Genomic DNA, 27,746 nt, shown 5'->3' on the forward strand with positions numbered 1-27,746 from the left:
TGCCCTTCAGCCCCATGGCATCTGGTTAGCAATGGCTGCAGGGCTTATCACAGTGATGTGGAGGTTTATTAAGAGACAAGTGCAACAAGCACACAAGTTGGAAGCCACCAACGGGCAGTAAACAGTTCAATGTCCAGAGTCTCCAACAATTTGGTGGCACACACGGAACGCCACAGATCTAAGCCTGACCAGTGAGCAAAGGCCTGGCCTCTCACGCTACAAATCAGTTAACGGAAAGTCCTTTCTCTCTAGACGGAAACATACAGCATTCAGGTAGAGGGCTCTCAAGCTACAAGACGTTTCTTCAGAGCTCCAGGGTTGGGTTTCCAGGGCAGGGGGATAGTTCCAAGTGCCAAGTACTGCTAAAATTCCTAATATTGAAGCCCTTTAGACTCCTTGTCACCCAGATACTGGCAGGTTTTTTGGGGGGGAGCTGGGATGCTTTTCATAGAGGACAGTCCCCCAAATACTAAAACGCAGTAATTTTTTCTTCAAAATGTTTCCCTTCCGCTCAGAACTTCTGTGTCATCTCTGCCCAGCATCCTGGGCTCACTATAAATAAACTGCATCCAAATTTAAAAGGTACATCTCTGTTTTCCATGCATCTGCCACATGCGGTGGAAATAAAAGAGGATTGGTAAAATGGGTTTGCGGTCCAAACAAAAAATTAAAAGCACTCCCCAATTTTTTAAAACGCACGCACGTTTTAAATATAAAACATAAAAACACAAAAAAGGGTTCAGAAGAGCCTGATAGGAGTGATGTGTCCCACAACTTCATTAAAAAAACAACAGCAAGTCGTTCTACTTTCCGATTTCAACGTTGCAAAAACACAGAACGTGGGAATCTGTGCAAACTAAGAGTTCCTTCTAAGTGCTTTCTGCCCCCCGGTCCTTTGCGGTGTGCAACTGGAAAGAAGCTTTCGTTATGGACAGAGCTGATAAACCTTTGCCCCCACACTTTGGGGTGGAAGATCTAGAGGTGGGAGGCAGATTCCCCAGCCAGGAGCACAGGCTGCCTTACTGCGTTTCTTTTCAATGGTAGTCCTGGGGTAGGAGAGAGGAAAAGACTTGCTTCCCGGGCGCATTTTGGCCTCCGAAATCCTCGCCTCCAAGCAGACAGGCCCTTCGATAGGGCTCATGCACAACACACCATGCACAACCTCGATGTCGCTTCCTATGCAGTTTGTGGGGCAAGATTCCTCGTTGCCCCTATAGTGGACGTTTCCCAGTAGCTGCCTAGTTTCCCCCCTCCTCTTGAAGGGAGGCGGTGTCACGAGCCGGAGGGTGCAGGAGATTCTCCCCCAAGTTCTCCCGGAGAAAAGGTTCAGAAGCCGGCGATGGAAGCACATCTCCGGGGTCAGAGAGAGAGAAAAAGACCCAAACCGGCAGAGGGAGATTCACAGCATCTGAGGCAGGTTCCAGCCCGCTGGACCCAGAGGTATCGCTATTGCTGGAGTTGCTGTTTAGATAAGCAGTTGCGACTTCCCCCACCCTCCCCAAAAAAGCAAATCCCAGAATCTGAAGTCTCCAAATGAGCGCAGTCGGTGGGAGAAAATAAAAAAGAAACGTCGATTGTTTTTCCCGCGCTGCAGAAGTCCACCCTGAATTAAGTGTGTGAGGGAAAAATGGCTGGCTCCTTAATTACTGCAGCAGCAGCAGCCCCTCTCCCCAAATATCCGCCCCCCTTCCCAACCACTCCCTCCCCGCCTTAGAAGTTCTTGAGGCGGCTGTATAGCTCTCGCTTGCTTTTCTCCCCGGCCCATGTGCGACTCTTCAGGCGGAAATTGCGAAGGTCTTCTTTGAAGTCTTTGTGGTGCATTGGGCGGTAGTTCTGGGGTTCACAGTGCATCTAGTTTGGGGGGCAAGGAAGAGGAGAACAAACACTGCTTAGTTTATTTTTGGGGTTGCTACTGTTATAAGAATTTTTAGGTCTTATATATATATAGAGAGAGAGCCTTTTATCATTTTCGTTGCCCTCCTCTGCACACCTTCCAGCTTGTCTAAGCCCATCGCGAAAAACTCACTTGATATTGCGGGAAGAACTCTTTATAGCCTCCTTTCAAGACATACAGCTCAGGATAGTGCAGGGAAGGGTAATCGTTGCTGGCCCGGTCTTTTTCCCTGACAAAACGGCACCTGTGGAGGAGAGCGCAAATTGTTAACACACATAATCTTAAATATGGAGATGCAGGTACACACACACACACACACACAAAAAAAAACACACAAACACACAGAGTTTTCTTGCTGTTCTTGGCATCGAAGGACTAAAAGTACAGGGTCAGATTTAAGGTGCTGGTTTTGACCTTTAAAGCCCTATGCGGCCTAGGACCCACGTACCTACGGGACCGCCTCTCCTGAGATGTCCCATGGAGGACCTTACGGTCTGCAAATAATAATAGCTTGGAGATCCAGAGCATCAAGGAGGTTAGACTGGTTTCAACTAGGGCCAGGGCCTTTTCAGTACTGCCTCCAACTTGGTGGGACGCTCTGTCCCAAGAGACTAGGGCCCTGTGAGACTTGACATCTTTCCGCAGGACCTGCAAGACAGAGCTGTTCCACCTGGCCTTTGGTTTGGACTCAGTCTGACCCTTATGTTTCCCGCCCCTTATGGTTTTGATCTATGGGTACTTTTAAAATGATGCTGCATTTTAAATTGCACTTTAAGTTGGTTCTTTTCTTTTCTCCCCCCCCTTCCCCCCCATTATGTTTTTACTGTGATTTTATTGGTGTTAGCCGCCCTGAGGGCTGCGTAATAATAATAACAATAATAATAATAATAATAATAATAATAATAATAATAATAATAATTCCACTTCAAGCCCCTAGTCCTGAAGTAAATGGAAATCTGAAAACACCTATTTCAGAAAAACTGGGAGTGGCTGGGTTTCAGGAGAGGCGGCGGCAGAAGCTACTCACGCTCTGGGTCCTCTCTCAGAGGAGAACTCGCAGTGGAAAACAACGATCACCCTCTTTGCCGGGTCACACGGCACGATGGGCTTCTTGAGAAGAAACTCTTCCACATCCTTTTCCAGAGGAAGGTTCACAGCGCCCTGGAGAGAAAGGTAGGGTCAGGACAGGATCCATCAAACAGAACCATAGCAAAAAGCATCACCAGTTCCCTCCCTTCCACACCTGGTGTGCAAAACACACTTTTAAGTGCAGGTATGCAACAGAATACGAAGCTTGTTGAAATATGGGAATCGATCTTAAGAGAATAAAGATTTCTGTGGGTGAGCAAGACTCAGACTTCCCGCCAAAGACTATCACTGCCACTCAATGCCAAGTCTCTAGCGTGATACTTTCCGATTTTGTAGAATCAAGAGTTGGAAGGGACCCCCCAGCGGCTATCCAGTCCAACCCCCTGGTTAGGAAGATGTCAACAAGCCCTTGGCTAGTCCAGGAGTAGAGAGTGATATAGGGGCATGGGTTTTGTGCTTTGCCAGGACTCTTGATAATTGAAATGAACTGAAGGAGCGTCTCCACCCCCATTGTTCGGCCCGGACGCTGCGAGAAGCCCAGTTACAGGGAACCAGGCAGAGGGCCTTCTCAGTGGTGGCGCCCGCCCTGTGGAACGCCCTCCCACCAGATGTCAAAGAGAAAAACACCTATCTGACTTTGAGAAGACATCTGAAGGCAGCCCTGTTCAGGGAAGTGTTTAATGTGTGACATTTTAATGTATTTTTAATCTTTGTTGGAAGCCGCCCCAGAGTGGCTGGGGAAACCCAGCCAGATGGGCGGGGTACAAATAATAAAAAAATTATTGTTGTTGTTGTTGTTGAAATGCGGTCCAGTTTTAGGAAGCCAGCAGCTGAAGAGCTGGATGTTGATCTGGGGGACAAGGGGGTGTTGAAAGGTCACCACTTCCCAGACCTCCTCTGGTAGCCTGGAAGGCGGGCTCTGCAGGCAACAGGAATAGCCTACCTCACAGGAGGGGTTTGCCAGAGCAAAAGAAAGCCTTTTTGCACGTCAAACACAAGACCAAATGCAGAGTGCCAAACACAACACCAAATGCAAGGGCCACCACTGATTTATTTTTTTTAAAAAGCATCCATCAATATACAGTTTACAAAACACTGAGGATACAGGGAGGAAAACACAATTTGATAAGAGAGAAAAATGATGCAAGGTTTTGTTTTCCCTCCAAAGTCGGTCGTGGGGAGTGAAGGGGGTTGGAATAGATGACCCCTGGTGTCCCCTTCCACCTCCAAAATTACACAAAGGGATGGGGCCACGAACCTCAGGGGTCAGAAGTAATTCTCAGGAGGCATATTGGGCCCCCACTGGGAATAGCACCACGTATTGGGGTTTCCAGAGGTGGGGTGTCGTGTGGAAGGAGCAAACAGCTCCCATTGGCAACACAACCCAACTAAAATACTACAAAAATGTAGTCGCTGGTGTCCTGTGTACTGTACAATCCTCCAGCCTGAGACGGACGTTGTTTTATTGGCACCAGGAGGGTCCCAAGCCGGGCAGGACTCTGGCAGGGCGATCCCTCCGCCCCTTGAGCTGCGCTTGGGACAGGGGAGGTTCCTCGAACCCAGGGCAGATACGGGCCAGCACCCGACTCCAGCCGTGACCTCAAGCAGATGGACGACTCACCTTGATGTGGCCTCCTTCGTATTCATAGGGGTATCTGCAGTCCACGATCACACAGTTCTCGATGAGGTTGCTGAACTGGCCTGTCAGCACAGCCGCCATCTGTGGGCAAATGACAACAGTAAAAAATAAGCCGTACGCAGAATTACTTGTATTATTTTGCACCGGAGACTTTAAGCACTGCTTGTGCAGCCTGGAAGAGGTCACTGGTGCCAGACTTCTTCTTCTTCTTCTCTATTATTATTATTATTATTATTATTATTATTATTATTATTATTATTATGTTTTTATTTATACAGTGGTACCTCGGGTTACATACGCTTCAGGTTACATACACTTCAAGTTACACACTCCGCTAACCCAGAAATAGTGCTTCAGGTTAAGAACTTTGCTTCAAGATGAGAACAGAAATTGTGCTCCAGCGGCACAGCAGCAGCAGGAGGCCCCATTAGCTAAAGTGGCGCTTCAGGTTAAGAACAGCTTCAGGTTAAGAACGGACCTCCGGAACGAATTAAGTACTTAACCCGAGGTACCACTGTACTTTTCATGTTTATACATTTCATTAGTTCTTCATTAGGCAGCCCTGTTCAGGGACGTTTTTAATATTTAACGCTGTATTGTTTTTAACACTTGATTGGGAGCCGCCCAGAGTGGCTGGGGAAACTCAGCCAGATGGGCGGGGTATAAATAATAAATAGTTGTTGTTGTTGTTGTTGTTGTTGTTGTATTATTATTATTATTATTATTATTATTATTATTATTATTATTATTATTATTCTACAATCATTTTAACATTTCAAAGTTCAACTTCCTTCCCCCTCTTTCTGTGGTCCCTTAAATTTATCATCTTCTGCATATCCAAATTCATTTAATTTACTCATTTAATTATCTACTTTAAATATATCCAATAATAATAATAATAATAATAATAATAATAATAATAACAACAACAACAACAACAACAACGTTTATTTATACCCTGCCCTTCCCGGTTCAGAAAACCAGGCTCAGGGCAGCTAACAACAAATTTAAAACACTTCAATTGATGCTACAAAAAACAGCATAAAATACAGTATAAAACGTGAGTAACTATGAAATCAAAAATCAAATTGATAGGTAGGATTTGGTAGGAGTCTAAAAAGCCCAAATTTTAATGGCCCTCTAGCGACTATGGTGGCTCATGTTCCAGAAGTAATGTTTTTAGTGTTAACTCTGGAAGTGTAGACTCAATTCTGACCAAACTCCAGGTGTATATTTTGCTCTAGGAGGCTGACTTTGGTCAGAACCAGGGCGCATCGGTTTCTAGATATGAATTTCCTCCCAGCTCTCCTTCCCCCATTATAGTATTTTTGAACAGTTGCATTGGGGCGCAAGATCCATGGGTAAAGCAAGGCTCTATGACCAGGTCTTCAAGGTGGTGGCCCCAACAGCTGCAGAAAGCAGAGCTACAGGTCCCTTGTGCTAAAGAGGCCCAGGATATTGGATTCCAAACTTGCTCACCATTTCTGGAGAGATGTACTTGAGGTCCTGGTGCTTCCCTTCCACCGTTTGCAAAACGTAAGCCTGGCAGGGAAACAAATGCATTTTAGTCCTTCTGAAAGGCTACGGTCAGCGCTCTCCGACAATAGCAATGCGGCTTCACTCCGTGAAAGAAGCAGTCGATTCAAAGCACCGCGCCGCTCACCCCACGCCGCTCCGGATCCCCAAAACAGGGTTTCCCCGCGAGTAGGGGAGGCGCGAATGGTGCCAGCCGAATCCCAAGTTCACAGGCTTCTTCCGCCTGTGATTTCTATGGGTCTCCGCCTTTGCCATGGCGGTCAGACCCTACTTTTCACGGTGCAAGTTCCTCCCGATCGGAGGAGCTCCGCCATTGCCGGAGGCGCCAACCCCGGAAGTCTCCGATTTCTGCATTGTTTTGTGTTTGCACTGGTACTGCGAGCAGTCTTTTTTGGCCAAAAGGCAGTGCACGCATAGCATAGCATAACCTAACACGGTTTGCAGGGATGCAAAGAGCGGGATTCTTGCCGGTACCTTTGAGAAGTCTCCTATCAGCTCCCGGTGGTCATTGTCCAAGATGTTTGCGATCTCGCTGGGGCAGCAGGAGCGAGAGCGAACCAGCCGAGGTTTCTAGGAAAAGCAGACAAAAAGGACTGTTAGGGAGGCTCTGCGGCCACATCCAGGGTGCCAAACCCAGTAAGCTTCCCATCGGCCCTGTACGGTGCTGGTGGACTGCGACTCCCATCAGCCCCAGCAACCATGCCAACGCATGGTGCGAGTTGTAGATCACCGATCACCGACACCCAGAAGGCCAGAGGTGGGAACTTTCTCCCACTAAAACCAGCAGAGGCTCCTTCCTGGGCACCAGCAATGGGCTCAAGCAAGCCATTTGGGGCAGAAGTGAATCTCCTCCCATGTTTTTGCTTTTTAAATAACAACTGATAATTTTATCACTTCTTCGTGGTTTCGTTGCAGTCAAGCGCTATACAAATCTTGCAAAATGAAATAAACAAACCCACAATAAGTGTCCAAAAAGCTGCCACACCCCTTTCTTCTGATGCAGCCCCCAGAAATTGAGCAAAACCTCGCAAGAAATATGTGGCAACCCATTTTAAAAGACAGGGCCAGAAAGAGCCCTTAGGACTTGGCAAGCTAAGGCTCAACCAGCCTTCACACCAGCAGCCTGCCTCCCCCCAATTATATTATTATTTAAATTCATTAGTTGCTCTTTTTTTGCCGCAGTAATTCGAAACAACCTCCAACATCTTAAGCAAAACACACACGTCAAAAAGAAAAATCTGGAAGTTTAAACTGCACTAAAATATCCCTGCAAAAGCCCGCAGATGGTTCAAAGCCAAAGGCCTGGTGAATGAGGAACGTTTTCGCCTTGCGCATAAAGATATGCAACGATGGTGTCAGATGTGGAGAGCATTCCACAAGCAGGGAGCCACCCCTACAAAGGCCCTGTTCCCTTTATTGCTGCCTCCAACCCTCCCTCTTCCCACGTCCTTGTGAGGCAGCCTCTGCTGCATGAATTACCGGCTCTTCTTCCTTCTCTTCGATGGCGCCGCCAGCCAGACTCTTCCGCCTCTTGTTTTTCACTGGCGTCTCTTTGTCCTGGGGCCGGTCCAGCCGCTTCAGGATGGGCCTGATGACAGCGCTGGGCATGGACGGGGAGCGGAAAAGACGGCGGCATTTGCCGGTTCCCAGGGGGCTCTGCTCCAGTTTGGGGGAGAAAGAGGAAAATCATGAGACTCCAATACTGTATGAAAGATAGACCGACCTTGGCACGGTACTTTTTATTTACTGTACTTTTCACTCCATAAGACGCACTTTTCCCCTCTTAAAATCTAAGGGGAAATGTCTGTGTGTCTCATGGAGCGAATGTGTGGTCCCTGGGGCTGGGGGGGCCTGGGCTTCCCCCGCCAGCCCCAACAAGCTCGGGGAGCAGCGGAAAGGCTGCGCAGCCTTCTGCTGCTCCCCGACCTGCTCTCTGGGGCTGGCAGTGGGGGAGAGCCGGGCTTTCCCCCGCCAGCCCCAAAGAGCAGGTCGAAAGGAACCTGAAGCCTCCGGAGCACAGCGGGAACTTCCGCTACGCTCCAGAGGCTTTGGAGTGCCTTCACTGAAGGCGACTGAACACACCTTAAACGCACCTTGTTTTAGAGGGGGAGAACAAGGGGAAAAAATCTCCCCCTCTCTGCGCAGCGCCCCTTCAGCGAAGCGGCAGGAGAGATGTTTTTTTTCTTGTTCTCCCCCTCTAAAACAAGGTACGTCCTATGGTCAGGTGTGTCCTATAGAGCGAAAAACACGGTATACAGACTTTTAAAAATGCAACAAAGACAAAGCCATTGCACATGGCCTTGAAAAATATCCTGTTTGTGGAAATATCGCAGGGTCAGGAGGAAAGGTCCAAGACAAAGCTTCTTCCTGCATTGCAGGGGACTAGAATGGATGACCTTCAGGACCCTTCCAACACAACGATTCTAGAAATTCTCCACCGCTGTTTCTTAGCAAGAATCAAGTTCCACATTGAAAATTGATTTTTAAAAATTTGGGAAAAAAAAGAATCAAGTTCCACATGGGGAAGGCTTGAATCAACTTGAATTTCCCCTCACAAATGTGGGGCAAGGCTTTGCCGACCTGGCAACCTCCGGAGGCTTCGAACTACAACTTCCATCAGCCCCTGCCAGGACATAGGAGTCACTGAAACAGACTAACATGCAGACAAGTAGCTGGAAGGCCAGGCAGCTGTCCGGCCCTAGCATATCCAGAGCAGATTGCAAGAAGCTCTGGGAGTGAGCGGCCTGCTCCCAAACACCCCACTGCAATAACTCTTTATTAGCAAAAAGACACACACACACTATCTGCACAGGGGTTTCGGGCCTAATGAGGACAGCAACTCATATCTGGTAGGTCTTCCCCCATGAAGCAGTTGCTGAGACTGAAAGTCCCTGACTCCCCATAGCTTCCTAAGTCTCCTCCTCTCCAGGATTTCCCCCAAGCAATCGGAGACTGTGCCTCTGTGAAGCCAACCTCTCCTCCGCCCTCTTCACACCTCTCCTGGTTCTTGGAGATTCATCTCTACCTCTCTCCTGCTTCTGCCTCCAATTCTGGACTGCTCTCTTCCCCAGTCTCTCCCTGCTCACTGAGCCCTGTTGCCTCTTGATCTTCCAACACATCTTCTTCCCAGTCCTCCCGCTCTTACCACCCGTTGTCGTCCCACCACCACTCCCCACTGGGATATGGGGATCTCAGGAGAGGAAAGAACGAGGGAGAACGAGGGCCTGCCCTCAAGCTGAAGTTTCTCTTCCTTAAAATGCCACGCCAACACCAGTACCAAGACCTTGGTCACCCACAGAATAAATTCTTTTTTGGAGGGGGGGGGACAGGGACAAACAAAGGGTGTTAACACGGCACTGTCACGTACCAGGCTGGACTCATCTTCCTTCCTCACCAGAGGGGCCATTAGCAAGTTCTCCATACCCAACGGGAAATTTCCATCGCCCTGGAGGAGGGAAGGTAGGACCCATTTATTGAAGCGGGGCTGGCTCAGGAGACCCCCACCCCAGGCTGGGGGTTTGTGCAATAGGAAAGAGAGGGCAGGGGAACCCCAAAGAAAACCCAACAGCGATACGAAAGGAGAAAGTGGCTAAATCTAACAAGCAGGCAGCCTCAAAACACATCAGAAGAAAGACAGCCAAAGAAAAGGAATTAAAATCAAAGCAGCCGATTTTAAAAGCTTAGGAGAACAAAATATTCTGCGCTAGCTGATTACTGGGCCATTTTTTGATGGCTGCCCCACATACAACACAGGACAGTACTCTTATCTGTATATTCGAATCTGCCATATGTAGTGACGCTACTGGATCAAGTTACAAGAGATCTGCCAAGGATTCTTTACTTGTTGTTTTAGAGCCTGGAAGACCAGGGTTCGAATTCTCTCTTAAGCCATGAAGCTCACTAGGGTGATTCTTCAGCCAGCTGACATCTCTCTGCCTAGCCTGCCTGACATGGTTGTTGCAAGGATGAGAACTATGGATGCCACCATCACCTTCCTCGGAGGAAGGTTGGAATATGGATGTCATACAAAAAAGCGGTCCTTGCACAGACCCACAGCGCTGTTCCCTTGTAGAAATTCTACAAAAAACTGCCTTCTGTTGAGTCCGAGCTGCAAGCAATGACAAACTCCACACAGAATTCAGAGAAAATCTCAAAATTGATAGTATATTTTCTATCCAGGTCACAAAGACAAGTTCAAAAATCGGCCAGCTGTGTTTAGCACAGCTCCTCCCCTTCTATACGCCTAACAAGCAGACAAGTCTAATAATGAATTTTGTTATTTTGGAGGAAACTCAACAAAAAACAGCAGTTCGCACGCAGACATCAAAAAACAGCCGTGAGCCGTGAAAGTTAAATTGCAACGCCAACCAGGTTTCTTTGACACAAGATAGGAACACTAAAAGCCTTACCTTCAGGTCTTCTTCATCCAGGATTTCCAAAAACCCATCATCATCATTATCTTCGTCAACCATGAAGGAGGTCAAGGACGAACGGCGGAGGTAGACAGGGCTATCAGACCCCGGACTCCTGTTCTCTTTCTCTGGGCTCGAATACTGAAAGGGGCAAGGAACACAGAACCATCAAGACATTTTGCCTTTATTAAAATCCTTAATGCCCTACGAGAAGGCTCCCAGAGTGGCTTTTTAAAATAATAAAATAATAATAATAATAATAATAATAATAATAATAATAAATTCAGCAGCATTACTCTTGGGTTTGCAATCTTAAAAAAGACACAGCACAAGAGGAAAAAGGGACAGGAGGGACGAGGAAAACATGCAACAGTGAAAGACATGAAATGGGAGGGGGCTGAAAAAAGCCACCGTTGTGTGTTTGCTTCAAAGCACCTTGCCCCTCCACCTTGTTCATTTTGTTATGGGCATATCTCCTGTTCTTCATCAAACGTAGAACAATGGCAGCAGGATGTAACAGGAATCCCAGGAGATCTCCCACCCGGGGTCTGTCTAGACTAAGACCTGCTTAAACTCAGCTATGTGACTTTAATTGGCAGTTATCAATTGGCTGCAAAAGGAAAAAAAAACCTGGGGGGGGGGTTCTTTCTCCCAAAACGAAGCAACTGCTGGAACTGTGCATGTCTGCATCTAACCTAAACTAAGAGTCACAGGCACAGTTATCATCTGGCTGAGAACCAAAAATCCATCTTGGCTTTAACGCCAAGAATTAGGACCTGGGAAACGAGAGGCGACCAAAAACTGCAGAAAAGCAAATAAATCAGAAAGTATTGCTCTTACCCAAAAGAAGCACACTCACCATGAGATCTGGAGCAGAGTTGGGCCTCTGTGCAAAGGAGTCCTTCTTGCCAGCCCCACCACCGGAGAGGCACAACCTGCCCGCAGGTCGCAGGGGCTTCTTGAAGATGGCACCTTCCTGCAGGGGGAGGAAGTAGAGATGCGCTGCAACTTTCGGAAGGACGAGAGGCAGTCACCCTTCAGCAGCGCCGCACAGTGGGCGGAGAGGGGGGTTAGGGGGCTGCACCAGGAAGGCACAGTTCTCACCACTTACATTTCCCCCGTTGCCTTGGAGGCCAGAGTCCGTCTCGGCTGCCGCTGGCCTGTTGAATTCCTTGCAGTTGGAAATATTCCTCAGCGTGGGACTTGAGCCCAGAAACTGCACCTGTCAAGCCACAGAAGGATGATGAGTTTTGCACTCAGGTTTAGATTCTGATGGGCAACCCCACAGGACAAGCGTCTCCACCCTCCATCATTCAGCCAGGACACTGAGGTCCAGCTCCAAGGGCCTTCTGGCAGTTCTCTCACTGTGAGGTTACAGGCAACCGGGCAGAGGGCCTTCTCGGTGGTGGCGCCTGCCCTGTGGAACGCCCTCCCATCAGATGCCAAGGAAATAAACAACTATCAGACTTTTAGAAAACATCTGAAGGCAACCCAGTTTAGGGAAATTTTAAAATGTTTGGTGTTTTATCATGTTTTTAATATTCTGTTGGGAGCCACCCAGAGTGGATGGGGAAACCCAGCCAGATGGGCAGGGTATAAATTATTATTATCATTATTATTTTGAAAAATAGTTGCACGAAGACTCCCTTGCTCCTGAGCATGTACAGAATATTTCCGTCCCCACTTCTCAAGATGAGGAGGCACCAAGCAAAGCTTCCCTGGTTTAAAAAAACAGCTGATAAACTTACCGGCAAAGACTGGATTCTTCTGATGGGAAGATAATCACTGCAAGGAAAAAGAGAGAAATCATCGTCAGCTGCAGACTTTGGAACTCTCTCCCACTGGAGATTTTTATCCTACTCTGAATCTGTGCCCGGTCTGAAATTATTTAGGAAGGTTTCAAAATTTGTTTTTTACATATGAAACTGCTGTGTTTATTGTCGATGTTCTATTCTCAAATCGCTTTGCAATGTTCCATAAAAAGATATTCATATCTGGAACGGGATAAATATATTTGCTCGGGTTCTGCCAAATCTAAGGACTGGCTGATACTTTCAGAGGACTCCCAGACAGAAAAGCTTTCTCCTGACTGTCCCCCCTCTGGCTGCAGGCAAGGGACCACATCTTATGATTTCAGAGAATCATAAAAAACTGTAGGGTTGTGGAAGAGAAACTAAGAGTCATTTAGTCCAACCCCGAAGCACACTTTCTGGGTGTGCAAAGGCAGAATGTCAAATGAACAGCTGTGAGTCCCGCTTGGTAAATTCTCTTTCACATGCAATAGCAATTTCCACAAGGGACATTTGCAGCCTCTCAACAACACCCCAACAATCCCAAAGGGCAGATCCAGGTAGGGGGACCTCTATGAAAACCTGCAGATACACAGCTAACAATCAATGGAGGCAATAGCGAGTTAAGACAGTACAAGGCAGCTTCCTGCATGCAGACCAGGAAAACCTTTGCCGCTCGATTGTGCTGCATGCATAGGCGACCTAGTTAATCTCCCCAGCCGCCATAATGGGAGCTTTGCCAATAATAATAACAATAATGAGCAGAGACAGGAAAAAAGCCCACCCACCAAACCCAGGAACCTGGAGATAATAAACCCTGCAATATTATTAGCGTCTGCAAGTCTTGGCGTGCTCAGACAACATGCAGAAGGTAGCAGATGGTTTCTTAAGCAAGACAGGAGTGGGTGGGAAGGTGAAGCCCTCAAGGATGGGGGCTTGAGAGAATCTCAAAGGAGAAAGGGGGTGGGAGAGAAAGAGTCAGGGGGCTTTCCTGGGTCATTGTGCCACTGTAGGATGTAAAGCACTTACTTTCTGAAGACTCTTTGAGACCCGAACATGTTCCTCTCAAACCTGTTGGATGAAGACATGAAAATCATGCATGTTTCGCTCAGTGCCAAGGGGCACCCCCAATGTGTTGCTGGTGCCGTGTGGGCTAGCGTGGGTGCGAATCAGGGCCAGCTACACCCTAATCCAGGCTGCGTTGCCCCAAAAGCAGAGAGGGAGGCAGAAATCCTCCCATTCATAAAGAAGTCACACAACTAAAGACCATCAAAAGAGCCTTCCTGGATCAGGCCCAGCTGGTCCACAATGGCCATGACCCAGGTGCCCCAAAGGGAAATCTACAAAGCAGGATTCGAACACAAGAGCAGCGCTCCCACTTGTTGTGGTTTTTCAGCAAGTGGGAATCAGGAGCGACTGTGGAAGCAGAGCAGAGCCATTGCGGCCATAACCCTCTCCTCCTTCTCCTAATCCACTTCTAAAGCCATCCAGTTTAGTGGCAGGGAGTTCCACAGTCTAACCATGTGCTGGAATTCACCAAGGAAGGCCATCCATCAGCTGACCAAAGCTACGCATTTTTCTTTTATTATTTTTCAATTCTGCACTTCAGAACTAAAAGCACGGTTGCCCAACGCCTTGCTTTTTTGTGCCAAGTTCAGATCCCACTCCTCTATAGCCAAACCGTGCTCAGCCATTCCTGTCTCCCACTGTGCAGTGGTTACACACACACACACACACACACACACACACACACACACACTAGAGTTTCCCAGCTGCCCTGAGATGGGCCCCCTTGCGCTGTGGCCACTCGAGAGTTAATAAGCGTGGCCCGGGCGGTTGCAGGGTGGTCTTTGTGGAGACATGAAAGCGGCTGCCAGCTGCTGCCAGCTTTGGGCAAGGAGGGAGGGGGCCTTGGTTCAAAGATCCCTTTCTGCATGGAGGCGTGGGGAGAACGAGGGCATTCCCATGGCAGCGGGTGCTGCTGCGAATCGGGGTGGGGACTCTCCCGGGTGCCATCTGCCAGCTACGTGGCACAAACCCAATCCCCCCCCCCCCGGCTATTGCTGAACACACGCACCCATCGCCAGCCTTCTGAGTGAGGTTATTCCCCTCTGCTGTTAAGCAACATTTGCAACGGAGGATCGGAGGTTTGGCTTAATTCAGCTAGGGCTGCGCAACAGGAGACGCAGGAAGCCACGCGTCGCAGATCACTTATAAGGATGGCAAAGAGGGCTGGATCAGGCCAGTGGCCCATGTGGTCCAGTCAAACAGCGGCTGACCAGTTGCCTGTGCGAAACTGGCAAGCAGGATCCGAGCACAGTAATAAATAATAATTTTTTTTTTAAACCCTGCTCTTCCCGGTTTAGAAAACCAGGCTCAGGGCGGCTATCAACAAATTTAAAACACTTGATTGATGCAACAAAAAACAGCATAAAATACAGTATCAAACGCGAATAACAATAAATTCAAAATCAATCTAGGGGGGAAATCCATCCAATAAACATTAGCTGATCACCAGGGCTAGCTGGCTAAATTAGTCCTATTTGAGCCAGGAGGAGACCACTGCGTAGTGGTCCAGGGCTGGCTTGCTACGTGAACACATAGAGTTGCCCTAGATTAGGCTTCCTCAACCTTGGCCCTCCAGATGTTTTGAGACTACAGTTCCCATCATCCCTGACCACTGGTCCTGCTAGCTAGGGATGATGGGAGTTGTAGTCCCAAAAACATCTGGAGGGCCGAGGTTGAGGAAGCCTGCTCTGGAGGAAGACGCACACCACAAGTCACTGCAGGTCCCAACCAAAAGGAAAATGGAAATAATAATAATAATAATAATAATAATAATAATAATAATAATAATTTATTTATACCCCGCCCATCTGGCTGGATTTCCCCAGCCGCTCTGGGCGGCTTCCAAACAAAAGACTAAAATAAATAACCTAACTAAAATACAATAAAATTCAAAGCCCACCTGACCCCTCGCTGCAGACTCTTCACAAAGGCAATCTCCACCCACCCCAATGCACCCAAGACAGAAGAGAGACAGTGTGGCGTATTGGTTACAGTGTCGGACGAGGGCGTGGGTTCAAATCCCACTGCTCGGCCGTGAAGCTCCCTAGGTGTCTCCTCGGGGGGCCCATCGCTGTCTTATCTCAGCCTAGCCTCCTCGCAGGGATGTTGTATGGGGGCAGTTAAACAAAGAGGGAAAAGAATGGATGCCACCTTGAGCTCCTGGGAGGAAAAGCTGGGCTATAAATACAGAAAATGGAAATACTCATAGGAAGGGAACACAGCTAACTTCCCCCCAATGGAAGGCCACTTCTCACAAGCCACCTAGACGCGGGGGGGTGGGGGTGGCTCTCCAAGGCTTTCTTGCCATTCCCCCCTTCAACCTGCACACAAGCAAATCGCAGCCTAGCAGATCCCCCTTTGCGTCTGTACCCCAAGTACAAAAGGCCTCCTTGAACCTTTGAAGATGGATGAATGCAAGAGAAGGAGGCAGAAGGCTGGGAAGAGAAGTATTTAAGGTCCTTCAACTGGACACTCCCAAGGAATGCAAGCTTTTCAACAAGAGGCTGTGTGGCTCAGAAATCCAGGCAGATGTTTCCCTGCTTCAATAAAGGGGGCGGGGGTGGAGTTCCAACCATCTGTCTCCGATCCCCATTCACCCGCCTTGCAGCTGCCGGGCTAGAAACGCCCCCCCCCAAAAGGACAGGTGCAAAAGGGGACTTTTAACTTGTTAAAAAGACCAAGCCGAACCCACTTTTTAAAAAAATCTCCAGCCCTTCGGTTGTGGGAAGCGAGAGAAGCTTCTAATTGCACGATCTCAAAAAGGTGCCTTTTAAAATAATATTAGGAATGGGGGAACAGGATACATTTTGCCCAGCAAAAAAAAAGTGTGTCAACGCTGTATTTGAGAGGGAAACAGACAAACTTGCCTTAATTCCAAAAACCTCCAGCATTTGGGAAGGTTCCATTGTCACAGATGGACTGGCCCTGGTTTCAGTAAACCCCCCCCCTTAAAATGCTGGCTTGCCCTTCGAGTGCCCAGGGGTCCCTGCCTGCCTTCAGCCCCTCCCAACTAATGGGGAGGGGGAGTTTTAATCAAGTTTCTAAAATGCTGGCAAACTGATCAGCTGCAGCAATGGATTAAAAGCTGCAGTACTTTCAGCATGACCCAGCCTTCTGTGGTTCGGGGGGGGGGAGAAACAGAAGGAAAAAGACTCCCAAAGGACACACGTTTCACCCACCCACCCCCCAGGCCCAATGAGTCCCTGGCATATTGGGGGTTCAAGTAAAATAAAAAATGCAATTTGCTGTGGTTTCCCAACACACACACTTTGTATTAACTGTCTTAAATTGTTGTGGTTGGTTTTTCCCATTGATAATTTCATCTCTCTTTTTTCCCTAACTGCTTGCAAACGACTTTGAGGTGGGAGTGTTATTTTCTTCAATCCTGCACTGTGCGAATTTTATGAAATAAACAGATAGGGTAAGAGCAGGCAGCCTTTCGAAAGCAAAGCAACCTTTTGAAAGGAAACTCTCAGCGTCATCCTGGCCACAACTTTGCAGAGTCTTTCCTGTTAAGACTCTGAAGACATTGACAACAACAGGAAACCATCAGGAGTGCGGTTAAGACCTTAACCCATCAAGTCCCAAGAACTAGACAGCGGTCCACCCACGCAGCCCCACACCTATTTTTGGGGAGGGCAGGTTTCAAAAATACCAGTTGGAACCATCTCTTGGCAGTGGCATGGCCCAAAGGTGGAGCGCTCTTAATTCTCCCACGGAGACTGGTTTCTCTTAAGGCTGCTGAGAGATGGGAGAGGCCCGTTTTCCCACAAGACCACACCTGTCAACCCCTCTCGGCTCGCTGGAGGCGAGGGAGGCCTGGCCCAACCTGACTATATAAGTGCATCTGCAGGGGACTGGACTAGATGACTCTAGGGACCCCATCCAACTCTCCTGGTATGCCCTGCAGAGGACCTTAAGGTCCATGAATAATCATAGTTTAGATGTCCCGGGCCCTAAGGAAGCCAGACTATCCTCCACCAGGAACAGGGCCTTTTCAGTGATGGCTCCGACCTGGTGGAATCCTCTGTCCCATGAGACCAGGGCCCTGAAGGATTTAACCTCCTTCTGCAGAGCTATTCCACCTGGCTTTCAATTTGAACTTAGCCTGATCTTATATTCCCCTTCCTTCCCTCCCCCTCCCCTTTTTATGAAGATTACCCGCTCTGGGGTCCCACAGCTAATTCTCCCCTGGTCTCCTTGTTGGCCCAAATAGGACTAATTTAGCCAGCTAGCCCTGGTGATCATCTAATATTTATTGGATGGATTTCTCCCCTAAATTGAATTTACTGTTATTCACGTTTTATACTGTATTTCATGCTGTTTTTGTCACATCCATTAAGTGCATTGCACACCCTACAAATTTGGTATCGATTTCAAGCGCCTGAACACAGATTCTCTGTTTATGCTACCGGAGGCCATGCAAGCAGATTTTTGGACTGTTGTGCGCAGCCCTAGGCACAGAACAGCATTCTGGCGCACCCTGGAATGCCGGCACGATATGGGAAATGGATTAGTCACAGTGGATGCAAACTTCCAGCGAAGACCAGCATTTCAAAGTATTGAAATCTGGGCACTTCAAATACATTCGAGGAGAGAACAAAGGCCACGCCAATCCACAAGCAGTAAAGGGATTAAGAGGGCCAGAAAACACATCCTCAGCTTTGAAAAGTCACCTGAAAACAACCAAGCCATAAACCTGCCACACACACCCAGCAAACCTGAAACCAGCTATACCTCACCCTCTCCAGCAAATGCTGGAAGGTTCGAGCAATCCCCAAAGAACAGAACCAAATCTTTTTAGGTTTCACCCCCCCCCTTTGGCTACACTACAGGTCTGAAACTGGTTTGGAGCCCAGCATAGCTCCTGCTGAAGAACTTCAGGAGATGCATTCTGGGTGCAAGTCCATGCGACAGCGGACAGAGCCCAGATTACAGTTAACAGGAATGAGAATGACACAGGTTTCAAATTAGGGGAAGTTGCCATGTTCTCGCCCCCCCGGGGGGGGGGGGTGGAAAGAGACACATGGGCAACCTAAATTGAATTAAAGACCAGTGGTCCTTTCTTCAACAAGGCCGGCGCATCATCTTTGCACATCTTCTGCAGGCCACCAATATATTTTTTTTTGGGGGGGGGTTGTATTTGAATAATGGTGGAGAGATGATGATGATGATGATGATTAATATTATTATTATGTATTCTTTTATATATTGTGATTTTATGTCGTCAACCACCCTGAGATCTACGTGTAGATCTCATTATGATTAGTTATTCTTATTAGTTGTAATAATAATAATAATAATAATAATAATAATAATAATAATAATAATATGATCTACCCTTAGATCTCTGGGTGGTTCAAGACATAAAATCACAATATATAAAAGAATAAATAATAAAAGCAAAACTAAAAGCAACCCAATAATCCCCCCTTCCACAACACAATTCTTGAGCCATTTTCTGTTGTTTCTTGGAAAAAGCCCTTGGCCCTTTCTGTTCCAAGAAGCTAGCAAACTAAAACTAAGTATCAGCAAACTGCATCAAAAGACAGAGCCTCGGGATTAACGCTTTTTCACGCTCCATCAAATCCTCATTTAAAGCCTTTCTGCTGGGGGCTGAAACCAAACAACCAACACCTCCCTACCCTTCAAGGATCAGCAAAAAAAATCCAACTTACACATCTTCCAAGATCTCCAGCTCTGGCTCCATTGGGGAATCGGGGCCCATGCCTGCGTCAACAACAACAAAAAGATGTTCCCGTGAGGAAAGAGAAATTCGAGGAGTATCGGAGGGAGCCCCCCAGCCTTTGAGGTCTTCCGTGGGGCTCTTCTCTTCCAATGTCATATTACACTAAGGAGCCTGACAAAACTAGACATTTCTGGGAAGAGCTACAAAGAGGCTCCAGAAGGCACATTAGGTTTGGGGAGCTTATGGGATAATGGTGGGGTGCAAACATTTGAAGGGGCAATGAGAGAGAGGGCGTATATTTGGGCTGCCACATAAAGATTTAGGGCTTGGGAAGGAGAAGGGCACTTCTTGTGTTCCAGGTGTGCGGAAACCCTGGACTTTTTCAGGTATTACTGAACTTAAATTCCCCACACCCCAAAAAAAAACTCTGGACACTGCCCCCGTAAGCTCCATAAACTGAGCCCCAGTGCCCCCTACTCCATAAAAAGCATCCTTCAGAACTGCGGCTTGCACAACCCACTAAAGAAAGCGGTTCAAACTGTTTAGTTTGATTAATGCATGGGTAGGCAACCTAAGGCCTGGGGGCCGGATCTGGCCCAATCGCCTACTAATCCAGCCCACGGACAGTCTGGGAATCAGCGTGTTTTTACATGAGTAGAATATGTCCTTTTATTTAGAATGCATCTCTGGGTTATTTGTGGGGCCTGCCTGGTGTTTTTACATGAGTAGAATGTGTGCTTTCATTTAAAATGCATCTCTGGGTTATTTGTGGGGCATAGGAATTCGTTCTTTTTTCTTCTTCAAAATATAGTCTGGCCCTCCACAAGGTCTGAGGGACAGTGGACCGGCTCCCTGCTGAAAAAGTTTGCTGACCCCTGGATTAATGCAACAAAAGGGATGGACTTGGTCCAGCGATGACAATCTGATAGTCACTAAACACCTCCAAAAGGCCACACATCCTCCTGATCCCTGATTATATAGAATCTGTGATCCTGGATCACAGATCATCTGCTTCAGGCCATGCCAACCCCTGATCTGCAACTGCAAGATACCACCTCCTAGGAGAGTCTCAGATGCTTTTGGGAATGCCCTGCTTTTACAGATTAAAGGTTTTACAGATTAAAGGCAGGAACCCCTCTGGAATCTTATCAAGAGAGATAAACGAGGTGGGAAAACCAGCAAGAAGTTTCTCCCATCAGGCTTCCCCAAACTGGCGCCCTCCGGGAATCTTTGGACTACAACTCCCATCAGCACCAGACGCTGCGGACAATGGTCAGGGAGGGTGGGAATTTTAGTCCCACGCTTAACTGGAGGACCAGCAGTTAGCTGCCTTTGCACTCCAAGAGATTACGACCGGCAATGGAAGGGTGCCTATTAGAATTAGCCGAGATGGCAAAATCACATGTTTAATCATCGAAAAAAGACCACACTCAGAACTGCTCTTCCCAGAGAATAAGAGCCCGTCCTTTCGCAGCTGCTTTAATTGGGGTAGAGAGATAAAACTATCAATTGGGATCGTTTGTTTGCTACTATGACGTGCATTTTTATGTTTTTATATTGCAAACCTCCTTGTGACCATCGGATAAAAGGAGATACAAAATTAGTTATTATTATTATTTAACATAATATAGGGGAGACACACTAGTCTCCCCGGCTTTGTGGGGGGATCCCTTACAACTTTATGATTCTATGATTCTGCCCAGTAACGTTTTAAAGTTCCATACTGTTATTCATGTTTTTATACTGTATTTTATGCTGCTTTTATAATTAAGTGTTTTAAATTTGTTCTTGGCTGCCCTGAGACCGGTTTTTGAACCAGGAAGGGCAGGGTATAAATTAAAAAATATTAATTATTATTATTATTATTACTTCTACTACTACAGGGTTGGAAGACAATTCAACAGGGGCTGTTCTCCTAATCCCCTCTCTTCCCCACACAGTGAGCAGGTAGTTTTTTCTTAACACCCTCTTGACATAGTTTAGTGAAGCACAGGAGCCCCCTTTGGTGAAGTTGGCAGCCACCTCCAAACACCGACCTGAATCTCCCGATTCCTGCGAAGACTCAGAAGAGACGGAATCCTGCGAGGACCACTCTTTCTTGAAGTCAAGGCCCAACCGCTTCCTTCTCTTGGGGGTGTCACAATCACTGCAAACCGAGAAAAGACCAGTGATTAAGAAACTTGGAATATATTATTATTATTATTATTGATAATAAATAGTAGTGTTACCCCACCCATCTGACACACACACCCCAGCCACTCTGGGTGGCTTCCAACCTATATAAAAACATAATAAAACATCAAATATTAAAAGCATAGCTTCTGTTTTGTTCAAAATCACGTTGTCCTTCCAAGGCAGCCATGGCCATATGTTCGGACGCCAGCTCCCATCCTGCTGTCTGGGGCGCTGATGGGAGCTAAGGTTCCTGGTTCTAAGGAGGCCCAAGAGAAAGCCATAGTTCCTGCTCTCATTTCACCTGCACAACCACCCTGCGAGGTTGGCCATGCCGGCCACATGACCCGGAAAGCCGTCTGTGGACAAACGCTGGCTCCCTCAGCTCAAAAGCGAGATGATGGAAATGTAAAGAAAAAGAAGAAACCCTTTGTCCTATGTGGTGGACGTGCCCCAGGGTAAAAGACTTCTGGGAAATGATTTATAATGAACTGAAAAAAGTGCTGAAAAACACATTTATTAAAAAACCAGAAGCCTTTTTACTTGGTATAGTGGGGGGTGAAATCCCCAAAAAGGATGTTACTTTTGTTCTGTCTGCCACAACAGCTGCGAGAATATTGCTAGAGAAGAAATGGAAGAAACAAGATTTACCAACTATAGAAGAATGGGAGATGAAGATGATGGATTATATGGAACTTGCCGAACTGACCGGGAGACTCCGAGACAAGAGAGAAGAGACAGTGGAAGAAGTTTAAGGAATATTTGAAAAAATATGTTAATATTTACACCTTAGAATAGCTTTGGAAGTGGATTTAGGCTGTAGGGTTAGAAGTAGTGTATTTTAAAGTAGTATTATTTGTAAGTGATAAAATGTGAAGGTTTTTTATGGTTAAAGTAAGTGTGATTTAAAAAATGGTTAGAAATTATGATATGTAAACTGCTAAAGATGAGGTGAAATGAAAATCAGATAGGGGGGACTTGGAGAAGCCCACCTAACAATGTTTAGAAAAAAATAAGGATAAGACAATAATCTGCTTGTATTGTTGTGTTTTTCTGTTTGTGTTGTTTATTTGTGTTATAAAAGGAATTTTAAAAAATTGGGGAAGCAAGATGAGCACCGCAACCCCATAGTCGCCTTTGACTGGACTTAAACCGTCCAGGGGTCCTTTACCTTTTCCCTTTAGGCCAGCCACTCTCTCAGCCCAAGAATAGCTTTACAGCCAAGCATAGATTTGAACCCAGAGCTTCCCACCTTAAGTGTTGCAATCGTGCCCCTTTCAACTAACTTCCCTGTTTTACTTTTTTTTTAAAAAAAAAGGATCTGGGGAAGAGTTTTGTGAAACAGAGAAAGCTTGCTCATTCCTTTGCGACTTCCTGTTTAAAAACTAAGGAGACCGAAATGCTTGCTGGGTTCCAGACCTTGGGGGGCACACCAAATTTCAGGCTTCTGGGCAACGTACAGAGTGCCAGTCACCTTATCATAAGCCACAGCGAGATGCCAGCTGCTCAATGATTAACTTACAGGGCAGGTCGGCTAACGTGATGGGAGAGGCTGCTTGGGCAAGGTTAACTGCAGGCCCAGAGATAAAATAATATATCTCGCACCCATTTCCTCTTCCTCCACCCAGCTGCACAAAAAATGTTCTCGCCACAACCTCTGAGGGAGTGGGTGAAAACACAGAGAGCCCAGGAGAAGGGAAATGGATGGGCTACGGTCTTGCCTGAGACCCCACCAGCCTGTCTTTGTGCTTTAAGTCCAGTGCTGCGTCATATTTCTTTGCAGACAGAAAAGTGGCTTCTCTGCTAAATCTAGGAGTTTTTTTCTCCCAGACACAGTAGGGGCTTCAGTACCCACTGAGTGGTGGTTTCCCCTCCAACACACACACACTCCCCCCCACATGTGTTCAGATTGCAAACTGGGCCTTTCCAGCACCCAATTCGCTGAGTAGAAAAACAGATTTGTAGAAATGGAAGGGACCATGGGGGTCATCTAGTCCAACCCCCAGCAACGCAGTACTCGAACTCAGGACCCTGAGATTACAAGTCTCATGCTCTACCAACAGAGCTATCCCCAGTCTGCATTCCACCAGAGCCCTCCCCCCCGGGAGATGCTCCTCACCTTGCAAAGCTGCGACTGTTGTTGGACTACAAATCCCATCATTCCCCAACTGCTGGCCCCGCTAGTAAGAGATGGTGGGACAGCAGCTGGGGAGACAGGTGGACCCCAAAGGCCCGATTCACAGTTAAGGCAGTTTCCTCTACTCCAAAAAAACCATAGAAGGTCTTGCCAACCCCACATGGTACCTCCTGAGCAAAGGACTTCAGGAATACAGCCTCAATATTACTAGTCGGTCTGCAAGCAGCTCTTGTCAAAAGCCCCCCCCCCCAAAAAATCCTGTGGTTCAGACTGGGTTACAGACACCATAATTATAAAAACAGTCATGCAGTCGCAGTTTCACAAGAGCCACTTTTTCTGCAAAGCCTTTTGCTTCTACCAGGCAAGAGCAAAAAAAAAAAGTCCTGTGTGTGTGTGCCCCCCCACATGAAAGGCATGCAAACATTATTTGCTCTGCTGCACACCCTGGCAGGGGAAGGAGAGGAAACCACACACACACACACACACACACACCCCAAGCACGCATTATTTCTTCTTTTTGAACAGAAGTGACATTGTGCAGGCAAACAGTCCTGCAGAGAAAAGCCAGCCCTGAGAGGCAGGAAAAAGGGTTTCAAAGAGGGGAGGGAAGAAGAAGAGGTTAGAACAAAGGGGGGGAAGGGGGGGAGAATAAAGAATGCATGCATGCAACCACTGGGGGAGGACAAAAGGGAGCATTTAAAAAGCAACCTAAGAAAGCAGGTTTACATGGACTTCAGCCTATGCCCTGGGTTTAACAACTGAACTCAGGTTTCAATAAATCCCCATTTGATTTTCCTGTCCCGCTGCTGAGCACATGTGCACAGCTCCAACTCATTCCTAGGGCCCCCCTCTCTCCCAAATATGCATGCTTAGGATTACAGCCTCATGCACTTTTTTTCCAAAAGGGAAACTCCCTTTCAGAAAGCCTCAGGGCCGCTGCTTGCAGCCCACCCACCCAAATCTCAGAGGAGCCAGTTCTCTTCTCCAACATGGAGGCAAGATGGTTGCATGGAGGGGGGGGGGAATGGTATATTGACAGGGCCCCTGACCAACCACAGCCTCCCCTCACAACAATACTCCCCTCACCTACCCAGACCCCCCCCAATCTTGCACGGGATTATTCAGCAGGGCACCACACATTAGCAAACAGAAAAATCCCACAAGGCAAATGGAAAAAGCAATGGATCTCGTTTCTGGCGCATGCATGCATGCAGATCCTAAAGGCTGTGTGGCATAGTGCTTAGAGCAAGCATGGCCAAACGTGGCCCTCCAGCTGTTTGGGGACTGCAACCCCCTCCATCCCTAGCTAACAGGACCAGTGGTCAGGGATGATGGGAATTGTAGTCCCAAAACAGCTGGAGGGCCAAGGTTGGCCATGCCTGGTCTAGCAGATGTCACTCAAAGGGGTTAGATTGTGGTCACTGTGGGTTGTTGGTTTTTACACATCTGTTTATTTATTTGCCTTCGTGAAAACATTATTAGCACTTGCTTTTAAAAAATAAAAAAGAATCAGTTTAGTGTCAACCATGTTTGGAATGGCTGGTTTCACATCTGACCAAAAATAAATGTTAAGAGTTGTGTTCATATTTCGTTTATGTAGTTCGATTATGGCATAAAGGCTGACTCTTGGGGGCTTAGAATGTGTTGGAGGGGCATAATAAGGAATGAGCCCCACTGTGCAGGGAGAAAAATATATAGATTTCCCCATGTGGGGTAATTAATAAAAGACTTTTGTCATGGGTGCCTTAGCGGAAGTTCCTGAATTGCGGGGCTGGCATAGATGACCTTTGGGGGTACCCTTCCAACTCTAGGATTCTGTAACTTTGCTGGATCGCTAGATCCAAAGCGTGGGGCTAAACACTCTCCCAGCAGAGTTTAGAAATCACAAAATGAGCAGCGGCAGTGAAGCTGTTCGGAATGTGGGTTTTTAGACCTTTTTAATATCCTGTTTGCACTGGAAAAGCAGGCCTTATTTCCAAGGAAGCATGCACTGTGTTGCAGGCAGTGAGGCTCCTTCCAGAATAAAAGCGCCCTTAAATTCAACATGCGCATGGACCACACAGCTCAATGCATCAGGTGCGCACAGGTGCAACATGCGCAACCCTGAACTGGGAAACAGGAGTGTGTATAAGTCTGCGCACACTCAAAGCACTTCTTGCGGCCTTCCAAGAAGACAGGATGCTAGGCTTAGATGGGCCTCTGGCCCAGATCCTGCTGTGTTACTCTTACATTTGGGGAAGGGGAGAGAATGAAAGGAAGGTAGGGCATTGCAGTGGGGCTGGGCTAAAGGACCTCTGGATTCCCCTTGCAATTTGACAATCCTAGGATGACCCAGAGGAAAACTGATCAGTGTTTAGGGTACGGCAAGAGCACCTTCCAGATGTGGGTAGATTCCAAAGGCCGCCCCCCCACCTGCCCCAATAATCCCAGGCCTGATCCTGCTGCAAAACTCTTACATTGGGAGTGGAGGGAGGGAGAATGAAAGGAAAGGAAACTCGAAAAGATTTAGTTTCTTTGCAATTCCTGCATGGCAGTGGGGCTGTACTAGGAGACCCTATGTGTCTCATACACACACACACACACACACACACACACACACACACACATATATATGGAAGACAATCCTATATTGTTTTAATGTTGTATTTTAATCTTGTTTTTTAAATTGTATTTTAATCAACTTGTTTTTATTATTGGTTGTTAGCCGCCCTGAGCCCTGTCTTGGCTGGGGAGGGCGGGGTATAATTTTTTTTATTATTATTATATGGCAATCTCAAGGGGGGGCCGTTTGTTTTGCCTTTATTCTGCATTTTGAGTTTCTATCTTGTATATATATATATATATATATATTGCTGCCCCTGCCCGGAGCTCTGCGGATGAATATACAAATTTAATTTTTTTTAATGGAGAAAAATAAAGGGGAACTAACCAGTGCTTAGGCTGGGGTAAAGCAGGAATGGGGGGGGAGCTTTTCCAGATGTTGCTGGCCCATCGCTCCCTCCCCCAGCACAATCCCAGACCCTGCAGCTGCGAGTCGTGCAACATCTGGAAAGGCGCCTCCGGCCTCTTTCCCAACCATCCAGCCGGGGGGGGGCCTCCTCCAGCTCCGCAGGGACCCCCATTCCTCCTCGACCCCACACATGTGTGTGTCCCCCACCTACCCCCAGACATCCCTCCGCCTCCGACCCCCGCCGGCATTCCTGATCCCGTTAAAGGCTCCCTTTGTCCGGCTCCCACGCGGCCCGGGCGGCCCCCCCCCAAAAAAACCCCTGCAAAACAGCTGCTCGCTCTTTCCACCCAGGAGAGAAGTTGGGGGGGCAGGAAGAGGGGGGGGTTACAGACTCTTGCTTTTTTCCAAACGCACAGGGGGGAAAAACCTTGCAATGTTGCAAAGGCGCGCACGTGGCCCCCCCTATCCTGCAAACTACCCTTCCCCCTTTTCGCGTGGAAGAAAGCCACGCGCGCCTCTGGAAAGGCTGCTCGGTCGCTTGCAAAAAGCGACACGTACCCCACCCCCACCCCCCCAAAAAAAATAAGGGGTTTCCTTTTAGGCCCGTTGTGTTTTTATCCCACCCCCGGGGCAAGTCCTGCGTGCACAAAATGACATGCAAAGCTAAATTCCTGCAAACGCACACACGCGCCCCGCGGACCTGCAAGATCCCCAATTTTCCTCCTCCAAGGCGCTAGTCCTCGTGGTCTTACCTGCCCAGGCCGGTCAGCTTGTCCATATTCAGGGCCAAGGTGGTGACCGGGGACATCGCGGCGGCTCCGTCGCCGTCCGGGAAAAGGGTCTTGGGCCCGACGGCGAGGAAGCCGAGGGTTTTTCTGGATCTCCGGGCTTCGCGGCAGGCCGGGGGGGACCCCGCGGGGACCCGGGCGGTCTCCATCTGGGGCTGCTGCGCGTAAAGGCGAGAGGCTGGGGAGGCTCCGAGTTTCTTTCTCGAAGCGCCGCGAAAATCAAAGGAGGAATCCGATCCGAGGGAAGGATGGCTGCCCGCTTCGGTTGCGAAGACACGTGTCGGGTCGCGTTCCCACGAGCATGCATCCAGGCTCGGCGAGAGGCTGCCGCGTCGGCGTGCTCCCTAGTGAAAGAGATGGTGCTTTGGAGAGAAGCAGAAATAGATATCCCGGAGGCTTCTTTTCAAAAGCTGGCGCTGCGAGGACAGGGCGAAAGGAGAGAGATGCTCCTTGCACAAGAGGAAGCAAGGATGCGCGGCGCCCCGAGGGGGGGGATTTATAGGCGGCCGGGAGGCGGGATGCAGGCGAGGAAGCTCCGCCCGGCGACGCGGCTGCCTCCGCGGATGCTCCGCCCGCATCCCT

At 48.0% G+C, this 27,746-nt stretch overlaps 1 protein-coding gene across 2 annotated transcripts; it reads right to left on the reverse strand.

The window, feature by feature from the left end:
* Positions 1–289: 289 nt before the first annotated feature.
* CDC25B (cell division cycle 25B) lies at positions 290–27,746 on the reverse strand. Of its 2 annotated transcripts, none has more exons than XM_081876930.1 (16): positions 27,129–27,746; positions 21,154–21,263; positions 19,107–19,158; positions 13,390–13,431; positions 12,319–12,355; positions 11,682–11,792; positions 11,430–11,546; positions 10,568–10,711; positions 9,526–9,603; positions 7,638–7,814; positions 6,633–6,728; positions 6,102–6,164; positions 4,605–4,703; positions 2,922–3,055; positions 2,027–2,138; positions 290–1,851 (listed from the first exon to the last, which is right to left on the reverse strand). In XM_081876930.1, exons 1-16 carry the CDS (start codon positions 27,311–27,313, stop codon positions 1,711–1,713), a joined length of 1,698 nt encoding a protein of 565 aa, XP_081733056.1. In that variant the 5' UTR covers positions 27,314–27,746; the 3' UTR covers positions 290–1,710. The 2 variants fall into 2 exon arrangements, with proteins under 2 accessions (XP_081733056.1, XP_081733055.1); XM_081876929.1 differs by having other exon boundaries at positions 7,638–7,817.

Source organism: Podarcis erhardii (genome assembly GCF_964252035.2).
Source record: "Podarcis erhardii genome assembly, chromosome: 9".
Classification (NCBI taxonomy): domain Eukaryota; kingdom Metazoa; phylum Chordata; class Lepidosauria; order Squamata; family Lacertidae; genus Podarcis; species Podarcis erhardii.